The sequence below is a fragment of the Cervus elaphus genome, chromosome 28 (assembly GCF_910594005.1).
Source record: "Cervus elaphus chromosome 28, mCerEla1.1, whole genome shotgun sequence".
Taxonomy (NCBI): domain Eukaryota; kingdom Metazoa; phylum Chordata; class Mammalia; order Artiodactyla; family Cervidae; genus Cervus; species Cervus elaphus.
In genome coordinates this window covers 26,100,880-26,126,185 of record NC_057842.1, presented here as the reverse complement: position 1 = coordinate 26,126,185, position 25,306 = coordinate 26,100,880, and the positions used below count along the sequence as shown (strand labels likewise).

General features: G+C 37.7%; 1 protein-coding gene across 2 annotated transcripts in view; it reads left to right on the top strand.

The window, feature by feature from the left end:
- Window positions 1–25,306, top strand: part of ME1 (malic enzyme 1) — a 209,083-nt gene that overhangs the window by 104,733 nt on the left and 79,044 nt on the right. For both annotated transcript variants that reach the window (XM_043889744.1, XM_043889745.1), the window contains exon 6: window positions 7,157–7,260. In XM_043889744.1, the coding sequence (XP_043745679.1) occupies window positions 7,157–7,260 (104 nt within the window). The remainder of the gene's footprint in view (window positions 1–7,156; window positions 7,261–25,306) is intronic.

Here is a 25,306-nt window from a genome sequence, read left to right as displayed (position 1 = left end):
GTGCCTTGTGGGCCCTCCACACTCTTCCATGTGTTGTTAGGTCTTAAACACTGCTGCATGTGTCATGTGGGGTATGCTTGCTAGGGCTGCTATAACAGTACCCTAAACTGGTGGCTTAACCAATAAAATTTATTTCTCCCAGTTCTAAAGGCTAGAAATCCATGATCAGGGTATCAGCAGTCAGTTTCTTCTAAGGTTTCTCTCTTGGCTTATCTTCCTTCAGTATCTATACATGGTTATTTCCTCTGTGTGTCTGTGTCTTAATTTTTTTTCTTAGAAGAGCACCAGTCATGTTGGATTAGGGCCCACCCTAGTGACATCATTTAACCTAGTTATCTTTTTAAAGACTCTGTCTGCAAATACAGTCATATTCTGAGATACTGGGATTTGGACTTGAACCTACGAATTTGGGGAGGTTGCAAATCCAGTTGAGCCTGTAACACATGATCAGTTCTCAAGAGGCCCTGGGCAATAGGAATAGGAGATTATTGTATCTACATAGTCTGTCTCTATCTGTTTATTAAACCATTGCTCCAGGTCTCAGCTTTTCTGATCTGGTTTTATATTCAGTCTGGCCTTCAGATCATGTGTACAATGTATCAAGATCTAGAATCATCTAGATCTTGTGATGGAACTTGAAGTCACAAAGTTGAAGTCTCTTCCACTGAGGAGGTTCCTACTTGTGTTCTGGAAAGAGCTCTTTATGTTTGGCATGAAGCAGCTTGTTGGAGAGAAACTGAACAAAATAAAAACCTTATAGATTTTCTGTTATATGGACCTGCCATGTACTTTTCAGCTCATGTACAGAAGTCAGTGTTGACATTAGAACATGGTCGGTATTAGGTTTCTATTGCTACCATGACAAATTATTACAAACTTAGTGGCTTAAAACAGCACAAATATATTGCCTTATAATGCTAGAGGGCACAAGTCTCAAAAGGCTAAAATCATTAAAGATGTCAGCAGGGCTGAGTTCCACACCCTTGTCTTTTCCAACTTCTAGAGGCTTCATCTGTTCCTTGGTTCGTGGTCCCCTTTATCTGTTTTCAAAACTAGCAATGTAGTGTTGCTCTGACTCTGCTTCTGTCATCACATTTCTTTCTCTGACTAAAGCCAGAAAAAGTTTTTTCACTTTTAAGGACTCACCCTTCATCACATCTACAATGTCTTATGCCACATAAGGTAACATGTTTACCGGTTTGTGGGGAGGAGCATTTCATTACTCCGTCTGCCAAGTGGTCCCAGCTAGATTGTCAGCATTTCTCTCTCAAGCCTCCTCACTTTTTATCTTTGTCTTTTCACATTATGCTTGCCACTTCAGACAAGTGATCCTGCATTTGAATGACTCCTAATCATTATTGGAGAAGGAAATGGCAACCCACTCCAGTATTCTTGCCTGGAGAATCCCATGGACGGAGGAGCCTGGTAGGCTAAAGTCCACGGGGTCACAAAGAGTCGGACATGACTGAGCGACTTCACTCACTCACTCACTCAATCATTATAGTAAAGTCAGAGGAGAGAAGATAATCCTCACTGCCTAACTTGGTCTGTATTGTCACATGGTTACTTTTTCATGGTCTCCTCTTAGCTCACCCTCTTTAAATTAGGGTGACGATGTATTATATCAGGGATTTGTTCATCTGTTTTCTGAAGCAGGAAACACCAATGTCTTGGGGAAGAGAATGGGGATTTCAGTTTGGTTTTATATGCACTATAAGTCTCAGGAATTCCTTGAAGTTTGGGTTATATCTTAGAAATGCCTGTTATATAAACTAAAATGGAAAAAAATTTACCTGAGACAGGAACTTTTAGGGAAGTAGAGTACTTTTATTTTAGCTTAATAATTTAAGTGGTTCTCAGTGTACGTCTCTTGAATGTTCAGTTCAGAATTAATGAGGGGATGTGTTAAGAATGCAAAATCCCGGGCTCTAATCCAGACTTACTGAATCACAGTCAAATTTTAGTCATTTTTATTTCCACAGCTTTTTAACATTTCATGCCAGCTCATATGCATGCTGACACTTGAAGTATTACTTTAGACTCTTGATGACCATTGGCCATAAGATTGCTTAATCATATTGATGGCATGAACCAGCAAAACAACAAAAATTTTACATAATTTCTTTGCAGAATTTGGTCTTTTATTTGAAAAGAATGAGTAAATAGCAGCATAGAGTATGATTATCTATATATTATAAATATAATTTAAAAATAAATGCTGAAAAGGGAAATATTCATAACATTTATGGCAGATAAAGATTTAAAATGTTCCTAGGGTTCAAAGAAAACTTCTAAGTTAATAAGAAAATGCTAAATGTGCAGTATACAAATTGCCTAGGAAAACATGGTTATAGGTAATTTTAAAATGAAGACATGAAAATGGTCAATAAACTTATGAAAAATGTTTAATGATATTAGAAAAGAAACGTAAGTGCATACTACTTTAAGATTACAAAAAAATATTTATATATTATATGTTGCTCTTATATTTCATATATGTACACACATACATACGTGGAAAGATAAAATCCTTCCTTTGGCTACCCCAAAATGAACATGTTTATTACTATCTATGTCAGTGGAGTATGGGGATTGGAAATTTGTTCATCCTTTCTAGACAGGTAGAGTTCCAGTACAGATCACAAGTTTTAAAAATAATCATCTAGTGAGTGATGTGAAGACTTTTCACAATATATTCTTATTTTGAAAAGGGTTATAAAACAGCCTATAATATTGTCCCCAATTTGGACAGATAATATTGTACATGCATAGATGTAGATAATATGTATTGAGGTGCTAGTGGTGGGTAGTTCTGAATGGGTAGAGCTTATTGGTTTTCTTTGGTTTTGATTTTACATTATAGTGCTCTCAAATTTTCTGATAGGAAGTACTACTTTTTGTAATGATTTTTTAAAATTTATTTTTATTAGTTGGAGGCTAATTACTTTACAGTATTGTAGTGGTTTTGCCATACGTTGACATTAATCAGCCATGGATTTACATGTGTTCCCCATCCCGATCCCCCTCTTACTTCCCTCCCCATCCCATCCCTCTGGGTCTTCCCAGTGCACCAGCCCTGAGCACTTGTCTCATGCATCCAACCTGGGCTGGTGATCTGTTTCACTCTTGATAGTATACTTGTTTCAATGCTATTCTCTCAGAACATCCCACCCTTGCCTTCTCCCACAGAGTCCAAAAGTCTGTTCTGTACATGAATGCCTTAAAATCTTAAGAAAATATTTTGCAATTCTCAAAAATTTTAGATGAGAAAGGTAGAGATATGAGAGATATGAACAAGGTGAAAGTTAACAGTGATTACTATTAACTTCAAATCAAAATTTCCAAGGTTTCAGAATTGAGGCAGTGCTAAGAAGTAAAATAATTAACTTTACCAATATACGCGCTCCTTATCTCCTCTTTGGAACTTTTCTTGTGTTTCCATATGCTTTATTCTTTACTCTCCCTAATTTTTTTCCTTTTCACATGCTTCTAAGTCTTCGTAAGTCTTCAGTGACAACAAATGCATTGCATGTGACACATCTTGTTAAAGAAGGTCTATCTTTTTTTAAAATGTTTGCTTAATACCAAGTCTTTCATTTATTTTCCAACAAACATCTATTAAGTGTTTACTCTTGGCTGCGAGAAGTTTTTAATCCAACAAATTAATGTCACCTCTGTGCCAGGCTACGTGGTCTGTGGAGCCATTATTAAAATGGGATAATCTTGTTAAATTGCTTTTTGTAGATGTTATTTTTTGTCAGCCAACTTTCCAAGAATGCACTCATTATTGAAGGCTTAATTATCATGAAATTTTTTTTAAAAAATAGTAATTTTTGACAGACACATTATGGCCAGAAGAATTTGTTAACTTCCTGATTTAATTCAAAAGCTGTCTTGTTCATAGATCTTCATAATTGACACTTCACTGTAGCCAGACTTCTTTATGATATACTTTAATTATTAACATGGGAAAGAATGAGAGAACAAAGAAGGAGAAACGTGTGACATCTTTTCTCAATTGTGTTCCTTTTCTGATTCACATTTTAGAAGTCCAAATATATCCCAGACATGGAGAAAGTATTTTAATTCTGGCAGCCATTAATCGCTCATTGGCACTTCAACATCAGCTGTTCAGAAGACTGCCAGTAGATTGTTTAAAGTCTTTAGACTTCAAGGAACAGCTGGGCTTTACAACAGCACTCAGTTTCAGAGTCTACATTTCATGTGAAATACATTTTTATGATTTGATATGTTAACTTCCAGCTTGCCAGAAGGCCTTAACTCATTGTACACTACATTATAAGTGGGATGACCAACAAAATATATTGGCCAAACCAAGGCAGTTTCACAGTGAGAGAGAATGCTATTAGTAATTACTCTAAGACACCAGATGTGAACTGGGCTATAATTCCTGTTGGCTTTAAGCAAATTCCAACTCAAGTAATTCACATGGTTTAACCTTCTTAACAACATAAGTATACCTGCAAAATCATATTGTTTATCTATAACAAACCTATTAAAGGTAGTGACTTAAAATAATTACTGTTTTATTAATGAATCCCTGAGATGGCTAGGGAGGGTGGAATGCTTGAGACATATAGATTCTCATCCTTCCTATAGATTCTTATTCTTCACACATTGTTCACATTCTGCAGGTAAAATATGCTCGTCTCCACCCTAGGTTTCCAAAAATGTCATCCCAGTAGCAACAGCAGGCCCAAAGTTCAGGATCCCATCATCTACATCAGGTCTAGATGCAAATGAATATTCTTGTGTTTTGCTCCGTGGTGTGTGACTGGTCTTATCTGTTCCCACATACCAGACATACAGTGGATGGCAAGGACAGAACAACCACAATAAACACTCCCATCCAGAATGGCAGGAATAAGAATCATATAACACTAAGTGGTTCATAGCAATTCTGAATTTGCACTGGACGTGTTGCCAAGCCACCTACTTGAGGGACAGGGAATGTTCTTTGAATCGGGCCCAGTTTCATTTCCTCAGAATGTGGTTCTGTAGTTCATTGTTCTTTTGGCTCTGCTTTTGTGCTTTTGGCTTTTGGTTCTGCTGTCTGAGTTCTTGGTTATGTCCTCTGAGATGTTCTTCCTTTTCCATAAGAAATAGCTGTGCTGCATCCTGAATAACTTTCTCAGCATGCTTCTTGCCTGTGGATAGTTGAGGACCCAGCGAAGTATTTTCATTTTGAAGTGTCCCTGTATCGATTAATCCAAGTAGTGCAGTACCCTTACATTTTTCTTTTTTTTTTTTTTAGCTTTCTATGTATTAGATTATAGTCTCCTCCATTAGATAAAGGCCCTACTCACAGTTCTTTTCAAAACATACCTTCCCCTATATTAGCTGACATATCAGAGTGCTGTGGACCAGTCCCATTGAACTAGAGAAAAATCTCTTCGGAACTTAAGCCTCTTAGGTTCCACTTTAAATCATTCAGAGATTCTCAATAGAGTTGTTACAGTCACGTACTTAATTTGATCTTTGGCTGCTGGCCTTATTTTATTTTAGAAATCTTTTACAGACAAGTTTTGTGCCCTCTATAGTCTGTTTAAATTTTTGTCAGAGATTGAACATTTCCTTCTATAGTTCTTATCCATTTTAGCCTTAGCATACAGCCAATTTACACATTCAACATTATTCCGGAAAATCCTTTTAGTCAGATTTATAAATTCATCAAGTACCATTTTTCTCTTTTCTAGATTACTGAAGGTGATAAGTTTGTACATTGTTTCTTTTTTTATCGCACAGATTGCCATTTTTTTTCAACCTGTAAAAAGTTTGTCTTTGTAATTTCTTTTAGCAATATTTTGTGGTTTCCAGTATATAGGCCTTACACATATTTTGTTAAATATGTCCCTATGAATTTCGTGTTCTGGAGTGCTATTGTAAGTGGAGTCATGTATTTTATTTCATTTTCAACTATTCGTTGCTAGTATATAGATATACATTTGCTTTATGTAAATTGACCTTATATTCTACATTCGTGTTAAATTGACATATTTTTTTCTAGTGGATTTCTTGCATAGGTTCTTTAGTATTTTCCATGTATATGATCATGTGTGTACAAATAAAAACAGTTTGTTTCTTCCTTTCCAATCCGTATTCCTATTTTTTCTTTTTCTTGTGTAACTGTAATAGCTAGGATCTCTAGTATACATAGCATTTGATAGAAATAATGAGAGTAAATCTCTTTGTCTTGTTTCCAGTCTTAGGGGTTGTTAGTTGTGGGTTTTGCACAGATGCTCTTTACTAGGTTGGGGAAAGAAAAGAAAATTTTAGTTGCTCAGTGATGTCCAACTCTTTTCAATCCTATAGACTATAGCCCTCCAGGTTCCTCTGTCCATGGGATTCTCCAGGCAAGAATACTAGAGTGGGTTGCCGTTCCCTTTTCTAGGGGATCTTCCTGACCCAAGGATCGAACCCAGGTCTCCCACATTGTAGGCAGATATTTACCGTCTGAGCTACCTGGCAAGCTCAGGTTGTCCTTTCTATTCCTAGTTTACTGAGAGCTTTTGTTATAAATGTGTGCATATTACTGTCTATAAATTATACCTCAATTAATAACTGATTTAATAAAATTACCCATTCTAAAGCATAAACAGAGTAGTGTTGTCTGATATATATTAGTTTTGGAAAACTTAAACTGTGTAAAGTTTTATTTAAGACTAAAAAGTTTTTAACATCAGTCAACAATCATATTAAAGATATAATCAAAGTGTTTAAGATTTTTCTTTCAAAAACAAAAAATAGATCTAAGGAACTGCTGTATTTCCATTTACTAAGCTAATATGATACTTCAAAACTTTGTTATTTTTCTGGGTGGTAAACTTTGTAAAATCTAAATTTAGCACAGCTGAGAGATTGTAATACCTTTTCTTTCCTCAAGAGTAAGACCTAAGAATAACAACGAAAACATGAGAATGCTTTTAATGCTTAGTAATTATATTCTGTGTTCTTATTAACACTGTAGATATATATAATACTAAATAATAACTCTGTAGGTTAATTCTGAATCAGTATAGCTAGATTTTATTTAAATTTCTACTCTTATACATATGAGAAAACTGAAGCTCACTCAGAAAAAGTAATGATTTGCCTTTAGTTATTTCTATATTTATGGTAATTTTTTTAAAAATAGGAGTTACTTAAAGATCCACTGTACATTGGACTACGGCAGAGAAGAGTGAGAGGTCCTGAATATGATGATTTTTTGGATGAATTCATGGAGGCAGTTTCTTTCAAGTACGTATAATCTTTATTTTGTCTATATTTAAGTTGGATTTCAAAAACTTAAAGATAATATAACATAAACTATAAAAATGTTCAAGTTTGGTATAATATGTTTAATAATTATAAGTGATTTGAGTGAAATATATATATATATATATATATCCTCATAAATATGGCTGACCAAATGATAATGTCATATGTCTATCCCCCCAAAAGTTAATCTGTGTTGCTATCCCTGAACATACTTTTTTCTTACAAGAAACTTCAGCATCTATGGCTTGGGATTCATAATTGTGGTGAATGAGGCAGTGGCCAGTGACTAAATTACCTGAGTAAGCCTTTTAATGATTATTGGCAGTCTGCATTTTGTTTCTGGCTGCTGATAAAATTTGGTCTTCCATCATCTTCCTTGGTGAATCTGACTCTTTTGTGGTAGGAGAAGCAGAGAAGTGAGCATGAATTAGTATGATCCACAGGGTCGCAGCAACCACAAATCTCTGATTAAGTCTACTGTATTTGATTAAGATGCAATACAATATTTCACTGAATATTTCATTTAATTGTGGACCAAGAGCTGCTATAAAATTTTCTGTTTTTTTCCTCAAAGTAGAGAGTAGAGACTTCTGCCATAATTTAGTAACATACTCTGAGAGAATTTTGTCAATCTAACAGTGGTCCCATTTCTCTCTGTATAGCCACAGAAACCATGTACTATTTAAAAACATATATGTTGCTTTGGTTTTTCATAGAAATGAACTCATCACTGGCATCAACTGTAACTATAGACATATTTCTGGTTTCTTTTTATTATAAGGTTTAATTTGAAGAAGTTGAATTCAATAGCAGAAAGTGCTCTCATCAGCTTGCAAAATATTTAGAATATTTTGAATGTCTTCTTACCCAGGGTTTTAATGCAAAGTACATTTACCAGTTAGTATGGACTACTTTTTTAAAACCCATGTCTGATTTATTTCTCATTATTATTTAACTTATTTAATTACATTGTACTCACTCATAGACATAGTTGAGCAACTCTAAAATTCAAGAGTTCATGGTACAGTTAATTACTAGAAGTTTTTCATATTTAATTTTAAATTTCTTACCCTTTCAAATTTATATGAGATTTTGCAATTATGTGTAACTTTGTAGGTAGCAATATTAATCAAGAAATTGTATAGAGAATGCCATAAAAGAAAAAGAAATTCTCAGCATATTTGTTTTTATTTGTCTGTTTGTGTAAATAAAATTTATCTTTATATATAAAGATAAAGACTTTATATATATATAAAGACTTCAGTATACTTCCCGTAGAAACTGTTGAGTCATGAATATAGCATATATGGCCTATATACTTAAATACTGTTGAAATAAAAAAGAAATGTATGGCCTATATACTTATGCTGTTGAAATAAAAGAGAAATAATTCCACAGAAACAAAAAGAAAAATAATTCCATAACCAGTGAAAAGCTTTCTGGATGAAAAACTAATTTGGAATGAGCTTTGTCAATCTAGAATCAGTAAAACTGTGTGTGTGTGTGTGTGTGTGTGTGTGTGTGTGTTTAATGTTGAATTGAGCAGTTACCTCAGATATATAATAAGAAATGGGGATTGACAAGAGCCAACAATAATTTAAAATGCAGAGACCACCTGTAAATCAGGAATTACACTTCTGGGCTCTTCCCGGAGAAAAACCCCACAGACTTTCCAAAGATACTTTCTAGCATAATGCTACTTTCGGAAGAGTTTTCTAGAAACGAAACCTACTACCGCTACCGAATTAAATTGGGACGTAATCCTGAAGATAAACCCAAAATTATTTAGAAAGGAAATACAGCTTAGGTGGAAAATGCCTGTTAGGAGTTGACTTAGCCAGGAATCAGATTCTAAATGGAGTTATTAAGGAGTGCAGTTGGAATCTACCCTTTTGTAAGGGAGAGAACAGGAAAAGACGTGGATGAAGGAGAAGTTGAACTACAGTGTCGACCTGCCAACAGCCGTTGGGACCACACTTTCATGCTGTCTATTTAGTCCCCTAGGGAAAAGTAATTTCCATTCCCCACTCCCCAACCAATATTATGTTGGTTTTCTAATTTACCTCTTGTCAGGATTGAGTTGGGGCAGTTGTAATTTCTTTCTTTTGGCTTTCTCCACAATTATATTTCTTAGCTCATGGGCCAAAGGCTTGTTATGGGTGTTGCTGCAGTCACCAAGTAGGTATCTGTCCTGGTTCTGTATTTGGGGACTGAGGAAATCACCACCGTGTGGGTCTGTGGTCCCAGGGCCCATTACGAGCTAGACCTTGGCCAGGGCTCCATTTATGATTGGGCTCCAAATCCTTCTAACTTGGAATGACAGCATATTGATACTCCAGGTCTCCTAGTATCTCTGTCAGCTCTGTCTGAAGTATTGTCACCCTAGATCACAGTTGCTGGAATAAAGGACTGTAGGTCCCCTTGGGGGAAGGTTGGGGGAATTACTACCTTGTATTCTTGTTATAATGTTACATGGTCCTTCCTTCTGGAGACTAGACTTCTTCAATAGTGAGTTCTGGGTTCAAAAGTTAGCCAAGATTTGGAAACTGAGTCAGTGATTGGGACATTATTGGGGCAACTACTCTCCACTTTGTGGCCATTCGTCTTTGATTTATTTTGAATATACATGTTGAATAGTCACCTTGTTGGGATGCCATATTTTATTAATTATGTCAGTAACTCTCTGTGGGTCAAGCACATCCCACACACCAGCCTTGCCACTCTCAGGATAACTGTGCCCACCTGGCCTCTGGTGGCTTCTGATCTTCACCTGGTTCTGTTATCCCTATTGCTGTTGATGAGCCTGATTCTCTTACTTACCTTCCCTCTGTCACTTCTGGTCTTCAGAAGAGAGCCACCACTCAGAACCTAGTAATGTAGGTGTCGTCTCACCGGTACCTTCCTTGCAGCTTAGGGTAGTGGAGTGTCTTCTGGGCCTTCCTGTGGAGTATCTCCATCTGATTGTGTTCTGGCCCTATGCAGCATGTGCACCCCAGAATATACTCTCTGAACCTGTGTGCCCCTCTTCTGACCCCTGCCGCAGCGTTTCTGGCATTTCATGTTTAACATGAGCTATTACTTAATCTTTGGTAATATCCTAGTAGCCAGTTTGCACATTTCCTGAGATTCTTGCTGGTTTTAAGTCTTGCCTCTCAAGACGGTGCCCTCACATGGATGGTGGTGGTGGTGATGGTTTAGTACCTAAGTCGTGTCTGACTCTTGTGACTCGATGGACTGTTGACTGCTGGGCTCCTCTGTCCGTGGAGTTCTCCAGACCAGAATACTAGAGTGGGTTGCCATTTCCTTCTGCATGGGATCTTCCCCACCCAGGGATCAAACATGGGTCTCCTGCATTGCAGGCAGATTCTTTACCTACTGAGCTACAAGGGAAACCCACCCTCATGTGGATAAACTGTCCCTTGTCTAATCTTAAATTCCAGCCCCTTTGACCAAACAACTTCAGAATTTAATCTTACATGTACTCTGCTTGCTAATGTAAACTTGCTAGATCTTTCAGTTCCTTCCTCAAACAGTGCTTCTTTTTCAGGCCTCATCACCCTATGTGGGTTATACTGTGATATAACCCTAGTTCCATAGGCCTGAGCGTCTGGAGAGGAGGTGAGGGTGGACAGATGGGAGGTTAGGGAGAGACAGCTTGTCTTACTGGGGAGAAGCCTCTGCCTACATCCTCCCCAAGAAAGAAGGGGCAAGGCCACTTATATTGGTTCAGAAAGTTCTGTGGAATTTGAGAATTCCAGATTTCGGGAGGTATCTAGCAAGGCATCTTGTGCGATGTGGCAGGATCCCGGTCTTTTCCAGTCACGATGCTACTTAGCACATCTCCCATGCCTGCAAGTTTGGGAGTTTTTCACTACTCTGACAATTAATCCCAGCTCCTGGTCATGAGCTTTCTCTGCCCTAAACACTTGATAACATTTCATATCTACCAGAGAGTTCCTCTGGCTTTCAGGTTGGTGGTTACTTGCCTTTTAGCTTTTTTCTTTCAAATTTCCAAATGCATTCTTTTTCTTTTTAAAAATTTTATTGGAGTGTAGTTGATTTATAGTGTTGCATTAGTTTCTGGTATATAGCAAAGTAAATCGGTTATACACATATTGCCCTTAGCGTTTTATTTTCTTTGCCCATTGTTCTTATAGTTATTATTTCTCTTCTGTTTCTCAAATAACATTCCAGCTACACTGTTCCCTTCTGCTGATGTAGCAGCCCAACTATCCCTGGCGAGAGCTTTAACTGTTGGACAGGGCTTCTCTGTGCTCCCCTGGCGCTAGGGTACTCATTGCCAGCCAGACAACTAGGGATCCAACTTCACAGCCCCGTCTTATCACCCACTTTCTCGGACCACTCCAGGTACCATCGATCACAGATTAGGTTATCTGGGACATATTTGGAAGCAAACTTTGGTCTTCAAGAGGTTTGTAAGAAGTGCCTTAGAGGTCAACTCCCATGGAAGGCATGCAGAGGGACAAGAAATGGGCACAGGGACAGAATTGAGCTGGGATGCAGCACAAGACACCTTCCTCTGGTCCCATGGAGAACTCTGGAACTACAGCGGCTTTTCAGAGTTGTCCTCTATTGCCTGAGATGGCCAAGCCTTCCTGTTCCTGCATCAGTTAGTTGTTGGATGTGGGTCCCCCTGAGAAGGAGCATGACCTATGGTTTAGGGCTCCCTGTAGCTGAGACAGTCCCTGGGACAATGTGGAATCTGAGAGCCATGTCACAGTAATGTTTCAGTTCAGTTCAGTTCAGTCGCTCGGTTGTGTCCGACTCTTTGCAACCCCATGAATTGCAGCACGCCAGGCCTCCCTGTCCATCATCAGCTCCTGGAGTTTACTCAGACTCATGTCCATTGAGTCGGTGATGCCATCCAGCCATCTCATCCTCTGTTGTCCCCTTCTCCTCCTGCCCCCAATCCCTCCCAGTAATGTTTAGATAAAGATAAAAACTGAGCAGAAAAAAGTATTGAGGTTTGTAATAAATAAAGGCATGTGCTAGAGTCTTAGGAGGGACCATATTTCTGCAGAGACAAATGCTAGCCTCTGCATAGTATTCTTGCTTTGGAAACATTGACCATTGGAGCAAACCATTGAGTTGCTTCAGGAAACTGTGCACTAAAAGAAGCTCGATCTCTCCAGTAAAAATGTCACATCAAACTATTTCTTCTTTCTCACTGTTTTGACCCATTTGTTCATTTATTGAAAGCCAGGCACTGTGTTTGGTGCTGGGAATATGGGACTGAATCAGAAAAAAATAATGTTTGCCTTTCACATAGCTTCTTTACTAGAGGAGTCAGATAATAGACAAGCAAATAAGGAAATGAAACAATGCAATTTATGGTAATTGCAGTGAAAGAAACAGGAAATTGTACTGAAAATAATAGGAAATGACTTAATTTATATGTCAGGTAAGTTATTAGATACCTTCTATGAAGTCAGTTGTCAAAGTCTTGATACTTTTTTAGGCATGATACTTTTGTTGCAAGTTGATATGAGCTCTTTGATTATAGTTAGGTAAATTCATAAACAGTGGAAAACTGAATCTAGAAAGGATTGATTGATTAGAACAGATACTAAGTAGCATCTCCTGTGGAGTAATACCACAGGTCCATTTCCCTAATGCTTGCCTTTTCAATGATTTTATCAGTTGGTCCTATAATTATACATTTGAGACTATCGATTAAGAAAATAATCCTGAGTAGAAAATAGTTTCTATACCCACATATGTTCACTGAGCGTTTTTATTACATGGTTTTCTTCCCTCTGTTTCCTGAGTAGCACACCCTCCCTGCTGTCTTCCTACCTCACTGGTTGCTCCTTCACACCTCTCTTGCTTCTTTCTTTCCCTCCCCTTGAACTCTGGACCTTATGGTACTCCAGGTCTTGGCACTTTCCTAGGTACTGTTTATCTTCACTCCCTTGATGACCTCCTCTGATTATTCTTCTTTGTATCTGGACTCCCAAATCTATGTTTTGAGTCTGTATCTCTTTGAACTCTAGAATCATAGTCAGCCTCCTCCTTGACATAGATCTGTAATAGACAGAGCATATGGACAGTCCAGACAGTCCAGAATTGGACTCCTGACCTCCCACCTCCCCGACCCCTGCTCCTGCTCTAGGATTTCCTATCTCAGTGAATGACAGCCCCGTTTGTCCTGTTCCTGAGGTGAAACTCATTGGCATTATCACTCCGTACCCAAACTACCTACAAAACTCCTTAGCTTTAACTTCAGAGTATATCCAGAATCTAGGCACTTCTCATTGCCTCTGTTATTACTTCCCGCATCTTCTCCCTGATTATTGCCATAGTCTCCTAACTAGTTTGACTGCTTCCTCCCATGTGCCCCCTTAGTCTGTCCTCAGCATGGAGGCTAATATGATTGTAAGTTAGGTAATTTCCCTGCTCAAATTCCTCAAGGGCTTATCATTTCATGCAGAATTAAAATAAAAAGTCACCATTGAGGGTAATGCTTGCTGTGGGTTTGTCATATGTAGCTTTTATTATGTTGAGGTATGTTCCTTCTATTCCTGCTTTCTGGAGAGTTTTAATTATAAATGGGTGTTGAATTTTGTCAAAGGCTTTCCCTACATCTATTGAGATAATCATATGGTTTTTATCTTTCAATTTCTTAATGTGGTATATTACATTGATTGATTTGCAGATATTAAAGAATCCTTGCATTGCTGGGATAAAGCCCACTTGGTCATGGTGTATGATTTTTTTAATATGTTGTTGGATTCTGTTTGCTAGAATTTTGTTAAGGATTTTTGCATCTATATTCATCAGTGATATTGGGCTGTAGTTTTCTTTTTCTTTTTTTTTTTTTGTGGCATCTTTGTCTGGTTTTGGAATTAGGGTGATGGTGGCCTCATAGAATGAGTTTGGAAGTTTACCTTCTTCTGCAATTTTCTGGAAGAGTTTGAGTAAGATAGGTGTTAGCTCTTCTCTAAATTTTTGGCAGAATTCAGCTGTGAAGCCATCTGGTCCTGGGCTTTTGTTTGCTGGAAGATTTCTGATTACAGTTTCGATTTCCTTGCTTGTGATGGCTCTGTTAAGATCTTCTATTTCTTCCTGGTTCAGTTTTGGAAAGTTATACTTTTCTAAGAATTTGTCCATTTCTTCCAAGTTGTCCATTTTATTGGCAAACACTCTTACCACTACTATTCAACATAGTTTTGGAAGTTTTGGCCACAGCAATCAGAGCAGAAAAAGAAGTAAAAGGAATCCAGATAGGAAAAGAAGAAGTAAAACTCTCGCTGTTTGCAGATGACATGATCCTCTACATAGAAAACCCTAAAGACTCTACCAGAAAATTACTAGAGCTAATCAATGAATATAGTAAAGTTGCAGGATATAAAATTAACACACAGAAATCCCTTGCATTCCTATACACTAACAATGAGAAAACAGAAAGAGAAATTAAGGAAACAATACCATTCACCATTGCAACAAAAAGAATAAAATACTTAGGAGTATATCTACCTAAAGAAACAAAAGACCTATACATAGAAAACTATAAAACACTGATGAAAGAAATCAGAGGACACAAACAGATGGAGAAACATACCGTGTTCATGGATTGGAAGAATCAATATTGTCAAAATGGCTATACTATAGATTCAATGCAATCCCTATCAAGCTACCAACAGTATTTTTCACAGAACTAGAACAAATAATTTCACAATTTGTATGGAAATACAAAAAACCTCGAATAGCCAAAGTAATCTTGAGAAAGAAGAATGGAACTGGAGGAATCAACCTGCCTGACTTCAGACTCTACTACAAAGCCTCAGTCATCAAGACAGTATGGTACTGGCACAAAGACAGAAATATAGATCAATGGAACAGAATAGAAAGCCCAGAGATAAATCCACGAACCTATGGACACCTTATCTTCGACAAAGGAGGCAAGGATATACAATGGAAAAAAGACAACCTCTTTAACAAGTGGTGCTGGGAAAGCTGGTCAACCACTTGTAAAAGAATGAAACTAGAACACTTTCTAACACCATACACAAAAATAAACTCAAAATAGATTAAAGATCTAAATTTAAGACCAGAAACTATAAAGCTCCTAGAGGAGAACATAGGCAAAACCCTCTCTGACATAAATCACAGCAGGATCCTCTATGACCCACCTCCCAGAATATTGGAAATAAAAGCAAAAATAAACAAATGGGACCTAATGAAACTTAAAAGGTTTTGCACAACAAAGGAAATTATAAGCAAGGTGAAAAAACAGCCCTCAGATTGGGAGAAAATAATAGCAAACGAAGAAACAGACAAAGGATTAATCTCAAAAATATACAAGCAACTCCTGCAGCTCAATTCCAGAAAAATAAATGACCCAATTCAAAAATGGGCCAAAGAACTAAACAGACATTTCTCCAAAGAAGACATACAGATGGCTAACAAACACATGAAAAGATGCTCAATATCACTCATCATCAGAGAAATGCAAATCAAAACCACAATGAGGTACCATTACACGCCAGTCAGGATGGCTGCTATCCAAAAGTCTACAAGCAATAAATGCTGGAGAGGGTGTGGAGAAAAGGGAACCCTCTTGCACTGTTGGTGGGAATGCAAACTAGTACAGCCGCTATGGAGAACAGTGTGGAGATTTCTTAAAAAACTGGAAATAGAACTGCCATATGACCCAGCAATCCCACTTCTGGGCATACACACTGAGGAAACCAGATCTGAAAGAGACACGTGCACCCCAATGTTCTTCGCAGCACTGTTTATAATAGCCAGGACATGGAAGCAACCTAGATGCCCATCAGCAGATGAATGGATAAGGAATCTGTGGTACATATACACCATGGAATATTACTCAGCCATTAAAAAGAATTCATTTGAATCAGTCCTAATGAGATGGATGAAACTGGAGCCCATTATACAGAGTGAAGTAAGCCAGAAAGATAAAGAACATTACAGCATACTAACACATATATATGGAATTTAGAAAGATGGTCATGATAACCCTATATGCAAAGCAGAAAAAGAGACACAGATGTACAGAACAGACTTTTGGACTCTGTGGGAGAAGGCAAGGGTGGGATGTTTCGAGAGAATGGCATCGAAACATGTATATTATCTAGGGTGAAACAGATCACCAGCCCAGGTTAGATGCATGAGACAAGTGCTCGGGCCTGATACATTGGGAAGACCCAGAGGGATTGGGTAGAGAGGGAGGTGGGAGGGGGAATACATGTAAATCCATGGCTGATACATGTCAATGTATGACGAAACCCACTACAATATTGTAAAGTTATTAGCCTCCAACTAATAAAAATAAATGAAAAAAAAAAGAAAGTAAAAAAAATAAATAAAATGAAAAGTCCAAGTATGAAAGCACTAGTCAATCAGTCATGTCTGATTCTTTGTGACTCCATGGATTGTAGCTGGCCTCTGTCCATGGGATTTCCCAGGCAAGGATACTGGAGTGGGTTACCATTCCCTTCTCCAGAGGATCAAACCCGGGTCTCCTGCACTGAAGACAGATTCTTTACCTTCCGAGCCAAGTGGGAAGCCCTGCAGTTTGTAAGTCCTTGCAATAGCAGAAAAAGACCCCGGACCAACTGACTGCTTGTTTGCTATTTTTCTGAGTAAAACCAGGCATGCAGATGCCTCAAGGCTTGCCATTTTTCTTCTTGAAATCCTTCCCACCCTCATCTTACCCAGTTTTCCACATGGCTAGCTCTCTTGCCTCCTTTAAGGAGACATTTAAAATCCCACCCCCTCCCCGCCGTGCCCAAGGGATTTTCTTGGCAGTACAGTGGTAAGAACTTGGGTGCTTTCACTACTAGGGCCCAGGTTCCATCCCTGATTGGGTACTAAGATCCTGTAGCATGGGGGAAAATAAGAGAGAAATAATAATATAAAATAAAATATAATTTCCTCAACTATTTCTTTCTCAGTGAGGCCTTCCATGACCAACTTCTTATATAATTTTACCTCTAATTCACTTTTTTTCTTCCCTGCATTTATCAGTATCTGATGTATTTATATTTAATTATTTATGTTCTGCCTACATCCCTACACTGTAAGTTTCATAAGAGCAGGAGTTTTCTCTTTTTTTCACTGCCATATCCCTGGTCTTTAAGATTTTATCTAGCATGTGATAAGTACTCAGTAAATATTTGTCAGGTTAATGACTGAATTTGGTTTATTTTGTTTATGTAGCTTAAAATGATAGATATGAATGGAAGAACTTTGGTAGTTTAAATAAGTCACATAAATATTTTCATGTGATTTAATTTCAGGAAATATTAAACCTCTTATAATCCTTACATACTGCCAAGTACATACTAAAAATACTACTTGTAGGTTAGTCCATAAGTACTTGTTTCTGTTTTGTGGTTGTACTTCTTGAAGTATCTTTTGTTTCCAGAATCAGTTGCATCTGAAAGTTAATAAGAACAGTAGTGACAACTTCAGCTCTATCGTCTAAAATCCTTTGGAATTTCATTGATAGTTATTAACTAAATGAGGGGGGAAAAAAAAACAGTACCTCAAGAGAGCTTTAAAAAGCTAGTATTACATTTTTTAAATGAAAGTAATAGAAGCTATTCAGCTGTGACTTAATCTTTTTTCCTTTTTCTTTTTAAATGATTAAAATAAAAAAATCACTTGGAAGCACTAGGAATGGCAGCAGAGATGATTATTATATTTAGACCTCAACCTTGGCTGCCATCACAGATTTTATTATGCTCTGTCACTTAACACTTAAGGCAAGTAATCTTAATCTGAAGCCATACTATCTGCCACTTCTGCAGGGTGTGATAATGGTGTTTTCATAAAACGATGCTTTGCCTACTGATTTGACACTGAACCAGAGCCTTGACAGTTTGCCTGAGACATACCAGACTATTCAGAGAAGTTATTAATTTGGTCAGAGTTCTCAGAGGTCACATATTAGATTTCAAAGGAGTAAGACATATAGCCCCTGATTATCGTGGCCAGATTTACTAAATATATTTTTATGATTATTATAATACTTTCTCTTTCCAAAGGTGTCATCAGATATCCAAGTTAATGTGCTGTTCATCATTAGTCAGGGCTGCACTTCAACACCTTCTCCACCGTTCCACACTGACTCTTTGGTTGCTCCTTAGGGAAGGGGCCTCGATACTTCCCTGTTATCTATCTTTCTCCTGTTTCTGCTGCAGTTAATTTCATGGCTGACTTTCTGTGCTGCCTTCTCCCACCTGTTCCAATCATTGCCTTTTATTCCTGATCCTTTTTTTAGCTGAATGGGTATATTTATAGCTTAGATGATTTTATCTATAAATTTTTGAGACCCTTTGGATTCCACCTGTCACTTTGATCAGCATAAGTTCCTTTGGTTTTCATAAGAAATTTAATAAAAACATATGACTATATGGGACACCACCTGCTATTCTTCCTTGTGGTCCAAAGGTGAGGTAAACCATTTGAAAAAAAAATCAAGTGGAAAGAATGTCTGTCAATATGAGAAAAATCAGCAACTATGTAACTAAGGAACATGACTCATATCAAATTTATGACTCAGATGTTTTTTTCCATTTTTCCATCCAAAGAAAAATCAGATTCACACTTTAACTATAGCCATATTTTTCTTGAAATGCCAAGTATTTCTAACTTTCCACTTTTTTTTTCAAGTAAATGAAAAAGATAGGTCATGTAAGTACTAGCAATCTATAGGTGCTTTATGTATACATATTGTGTAAATATATATATATACACACATATATATGTATATACAGTTTTATTCCCTTAAAGATTTAAGATGGATGTGTATTGGGTTGGCCAAAGAATTCGTTTGGATTTTTCCATAAGATCGCACAAAAATCCGAACAAACTTTTTGGCCAGTCCAATACTTCAGTATTTTAATGCTAGTTTTGCATCTTTGCCCATATTCCAGTCCAGTCTTGGAGGAGCCAGTTTGACTTGGAGGAGCAAGTCAAATTTATCATCTCTTTCTGAATATAGTTTACAGCTCTTTTCTTGCAGATGCTTTTCTTTTCTAATTGTATTTTATTCTAAACATTAATTCTAATTGCATTAATTCCAGCATTCCTTTAATATGGATGTAAATTTTTTGCACTGGTTTTATTCTGTTTGTGTGAGTGTTACATATGTTCACATATTACTTTATTTTGCCCTATTTTCCTTACTTGAATATGAGTTCTGTCAGGAAAAAACTTTATCATCAAGGGATTGCTTTTTTTTCACTGTCCCACATTATACTGTACCACATGAAAGTGAAAAGTTGCTCAGTCATGTCCCACTGTGCGATCCCATGGACTATGCAGTCCATGGAATTCTTCAGGCCAGAATACTGGAGTGGGTAGCCTTTCCCTTCTCCAGGGGATCTTCCTATCCATGGAATTCTTCACGCCAGAATACTGGAGTGGGTAGCCTTTCCCTTCTCCAGGGGATCTTCCTATCCCAGGGATTGAACCCAGGTCTCCAGCATTGCAGGCGGGTTCTTTACCAGCTGAGCCACAAGGGAAGCCCAAGAATACTGGAGTGGGTAGCCTATCCCTTCTCCAGCAGATCGTCCCAACCCAGGAATCGAACCGGGGTCTCCTGCATTGCAGGCGGATTCTTTACCAACTGAGCTGTCAGGGAAGCCCTACTGTGCCACTAGTGAGTATAAAATAACCGTGTTGAAAGCATTACTTAAATGTTGAAGCCATCATGAAACTACTGTGATACGTATCTGAAGGAAAGGTGATTTTCTAACGTAAACTAGAGAATCATACAGTTTTATGAATGAAGTGGCTCTGCCGGTAGTAAACTAAAGGTTTGAATTTTAATTAAAGAGAGACATTTATGTTTTAGAGTTTACATTTTCTCTAAAGAAAAAAAATGTTTTAATAAATTCCCGTTGTATCCATTATTACCTGTCTTTTTCTCTTTGAATCAACAAGCATTGAGATCTGTATAGAGGAATCCGTTGATCTTTTATCTGAGTTTATTAAAGCTGTATCGTTGTATTTATTAAAGCTAATCATTGTGGTTTGACAGTTTGTATACCATGCTTCCTCTCTTCTTTCTTTTGACTTTCATTCAGCTAACTGAACCCTAACTTCTTTTATTTATTTATTGTTTTTGGCTGTGCTGGATCTTGATTGCTGCACTGGCTTTTCTCTAGTTACGGTGAGCAGCTTCTCACTGTGGTAGCCTCTCTTGTGTAGTGCGGGCTCTAGGGCACATGGGCTTCGGTAGTTGAAGCACATGGGCTCAGTAGTTGTGACCCATGGGCTCAGTTGCTCTGCAGCATGTAGAATCCTCCCAACACAGGGATCGAACCCGTGTCTCCTGCATTGGCAGGCGGATCCTTTACCACTGAGGCACTGTGGAAGTGCAGCCCAGTTTCTTAAAACTTTTCTTTCTTGTTGCTGTCCATCTGTATTGCCATGTGTATTAAGTTAGAAAAATTTGAATATATCTGCTAGTGGCTGATACTAAAAATGAATCATCACTGTAGATTTCCTTAGTCATATTCATCGATTAACCTAAAAACAAAACCCAAGAAACCACTACAAGTAACAATGCCTTGCAGATCCCAATAAGGTTATCATCATCTTTTCCTGCCTCCCTTTGTTTGTAATCTTCTTTTCCTGCCCTCCTTTCTTTACATGTCTTTATAAACAGAGCAAGTATGCACATAGGAAAGCAGTTTAGTTTTTATTTTCAAAGACTAATCTTAATCTATATGGCTGGGTTTGATGGGGAAATAGTGTTACCGTACTTGAATGAGATAGATACAATTTTACTATTGGAAATTAAAGATGTTGAAAGGAAAAGGGGAATTAAGCAAAGTCAGAAAGGTGGTTAGGGTAAGGTCAAAATTAAAAGGGACTCTCTTGTTCTCTAGGAAGTTTGGAATCTTAATTTGCAGTTAATGTTGTATCTTGACTTAACATTATTGGTGATGGTCAGCGTGTCTCAGTTAGTAAAAGTCAGAACCCCTGTGCTGGCCCATCCTGATCTGTGCAGAGGTCACTGTCTGCTCTGCCTGCCCTGGCTTTGGACTCTCAGGGCATGTTCCCACCTCAGAACATTTGCACTTTCTCCTCCTTTTGAAATATCCTCCACTCTCCCTCCGCCCCCCTTCCCTCCCTGAAATCTACTTGGTTAACTTGGTTTTTCAGTCTTTATTGAAATCTCACCTTCTCCTGAGCCTTATCCTTATTCCCCCATCCAGAAAATAACTGAAATCAGCCCAGCCTTCTCGCCACCCCTGGCTCTCCTGATACTATTGTTTGGCGTGACTTTTTCCTTATAAGATAGCTTTTTTTTTTTTTTACATTTTTTTTTGAGGTGGACCATTTTTAAAGTCTCTATGTCTTTATTGAATTTGTTGCATTACTGCTTCTGTTTTATGTTTTGGCTTTTGGCCACAAGGTATGTGGGATCATAGCTCCCTGACTAGAGATCACAGCCGCACCCCCTGCATCAGAAGGTGGTCTTAATTAACCCTGGACCACCTAGGGGAAGTCCCTTATGGTATAACTTTATATTATTTGTATAGATTACCTCATTGTATATAGTTTATTTATTTATTACATTTATTGCTTGCTGTATGTCTCACCCACTGGAACGTATGTTTCCCAAGGACAGTGATCTAGTTTGTTCATTTTATGAGCGAATTCTTATGTTAATGCCTGATACGGAAGAGATATATATTAAACACTTGTTGAACTGAATTGAACTATGCTCAGAGGGAGACCACACAAGAGAATATGAGTGAATTGGTACAAATCTTTCACTATCACTAGGAAATTAAATTTTAAACATGCCTTCCTTTTGATGAGTTACTTGCATCATTTTCATTGGAAAGAGAACAGTAAAGATGTTGTGAGTGGTGAATACCTGATTTTCTCAGGTCTCATGAATAGACTAGTTCTTGAGGGACTAAAAATAAGTACTGAAGTTGGTGTGTTATATAAAATAATGGCTATACATTTAATGCAAGCTGGTAGTAGATCTTTTTGAGCTGATAGATTTTCAAGTTCTATTATTTAAAGCTGTAACAAAATTTGTGTAAAATTTGTCATAATCAAGACAAAAGAATAAGGTAATTATTCACATTACCAAGCTGATTACATTCTGGCTAATTCAATTTTCCATCACTTGACTGTTATTTTTATTTCACAAATTATAAAGCAAGCCAGAATTAACACAGCATGCCACAATTTTGATTTAACCATGATGTAGTGGTTAATTCTTTAGACTGTTTTTCTTTGTGGTGTCCACAGATGGTGACCCTTTTTTTTTTTTTCACATTGTTACTCAGAACAATTCCACATCCTACAGTGTACGTGTAAAGACTGCCACATTTGCAAATAGGAAGAAGAATAAGCAGCTGTTAAATGTATTGTTAGCCAGTATAGTGAGATTGGGATTATAGAAATTCTAATATAAAAAAGGCTGTCATTTTGAGGCTAGGTTGGAGTGGGGTCGCCTGAGATAGGTTCAAAGTTTATTTCTTTGGAGTCCTCCTAGAGTGACATTTCTTATTTCAGTGAGTTCACAGTAGTCTGGGATCTGACTTTCAGCTCAGGAAGTTTAGAAAGCAAAGCAAAACCCATATCTCAGGACCAGGTGATAAGTAAAACCCGGGCTTTAAAAAGTGCATGGCCAGATGCACTTAGGTATAGGTTTCTGTCTTCAGTGAGAGGGTGGATCATAATTAAACATTCTCAAAAGTGTTCCAATTTTAGGATTTTATTAAAGTACTGAAGAAACTGTATTTTGTTTCAACATTCAGGGCTGGATCTGTTTCATAGAACATGGTGATTCAAGAATATCTGTGATCATTATGAGTCAGTTGAAAATGTTGGTCACATCATCTAATTATACTTGACCCAAAGGAATTAACTCAGTGTTTTAAACTACTTTGTTCTGCATAAACTTTAACTTTTCCTTGCTGCCCAAAGTTTGTTTTAGCAGGAGCTCAGAAGACAGTTGGCAAAGGGAATAATTCAAGAGAAAAAAATTTCACAAAAGATTTTTTATTTGCCTTGCATTACTTTCCCTGTGCTACATATTATTTGTGTAGTCAGCTTCAAAGTAAGTTCATGATAAAAATTACTTCCACAATTAAAAAATGATACAAAGATACTAAAAGTTGTTGAATTAACTGTGCAAAGATTAAAAATGAGATTTGGGCTTGCATGAGCTATTTATGGTAATCATGTAGACTGGTTCGTTGGTCTCTCTGTGTTTTTTTTAAAACATCTATATCAGTACCATTTGATTATATCCTGAAATAGAGACAAATTTTTTCTTGAGTATTTGGTTATATCTTATCTGATTATATCCTAAAGCAGAGACAAATAATTTCCTCTTCTTGAGTATCTTCTTTGACCCCTCAAAGTTTTCTTATGCATATATCTCATGAACAAGTTCATTATTAAATCCATAGACATTTCTACTGTTATGTCCTTGATCCATGCCCTGACTCCATGTCTATCATGATAACCCTTCTTCTTAGACCTTGACCGCTTCTATTCTTTATCACCATACAAAACCCTTCAGTAACTCTTGCATTATAGTGCTAAGTCTTCGTACACTTACCTTCACCCCTTTTAAACCCTTTTTACCTTCCACACATAAACCCCTTTCTGGTCTGTTCCTTGCACTTGATCTTTCTGTCTTTCCACCTTCCACCCTCCATGTATCCTTTGTACAATTCATGAAGATCTAGTTTTAGTTGCCCGTACATGTACTTGTCTATCACACCTTCATACATATTGCTCCTTCTTGCCTCACTGTTTTTGATTATTTAATCATTGCATGTCTTTTATAAACCAGTTGCAATCTGTAGACTATCCTTGTCTAGGTAATAGAGGCTTCTCTGGTAGCGCTAGTGGTAAAGAACCTGCCTGCCAGTGCAGGAGACATGAAATGTGGGTTCGAACCCTGGGTTGGGAAGATCCCCTGGAGGGGGGTCTAGCAACCCACTCCAGCTTTGTTGCCTGGAGAATCCCACAGACAGAGGAGCCTGGCAGGCTACGGTCCATAGGGTCACAAAGTGTCGGACACAACTGAAACGACTTAGCACGTAGCACACACGTGTGGTTCCTTAGCATGGATATACCCTAATAGTATGCATCACACTGAATTGTAATTACATTTATTCATCTGAATTAGCACTGAGTCTTGGAAATACTAGAGGTCAAGGACTGGGTCTTTTTTTCTTTTCCTTTATAATACCTGTCATAATACAGAATAGGTGCTCGAAAAATGGTTGTTGAATGAGGACAGAGGTGAAATTGTACAATTCTGGAATGTTGGAAATATAAGTATCTGAAGATTGTATAACTTTAAGGGAAAGTATATTGGATGATTACTTGAAATTAGAACTGAATTGCATAAAGAAATAGTGTTTCCACTCTCTGTGGCTTTATAGTATAAAACTAACAACTCTTTATAGATGAACAGAACATCCATAGAGTCATTGTATTCATGTTTCTGGATAGACTTTAGTATTTTATATGCATTACAAGGGTAAAAGGATTTTTTGCATAGGAAGTAAAATTTGTTGTCGTTCGGTTGCCCAGTCGTGTCTGACTCTTTGCAGCCCCATGGACTGCAGCATACCACGCCTCCCTATCCCTCAGCATCTCCCAAAGTTTGCCCAAGTTCATGTTCATTGCATCGGCGAAGCCATCCAGTCATCTCATCCTCTGACACCCTCTTCTCTTTCTGCCGTCAGTCTTTCCCAGCACCAGGGACTTTTCCAGTGAGTCAGCTGTTTGCATCAGTTGACCAAACTTCTGGACCTTCAGCTTCAGCATCAGTCCTGCCAATGAGTATTCAGGGTTGCTTTCTCTTAAGGTTGACTGGTTTGATCTTCTTGCTGTTCAAGGGACTCTCGGGAGTCTTCTCCAACACCACAGTTTGAAAACATCAATTCTTTGGCATTCTGCCTTCTTTATGGTCCAGCTCTCACAACCATACTTGACCACTGGGAAGACCATAGCCAATTGACTATACGGACCTTTGTCA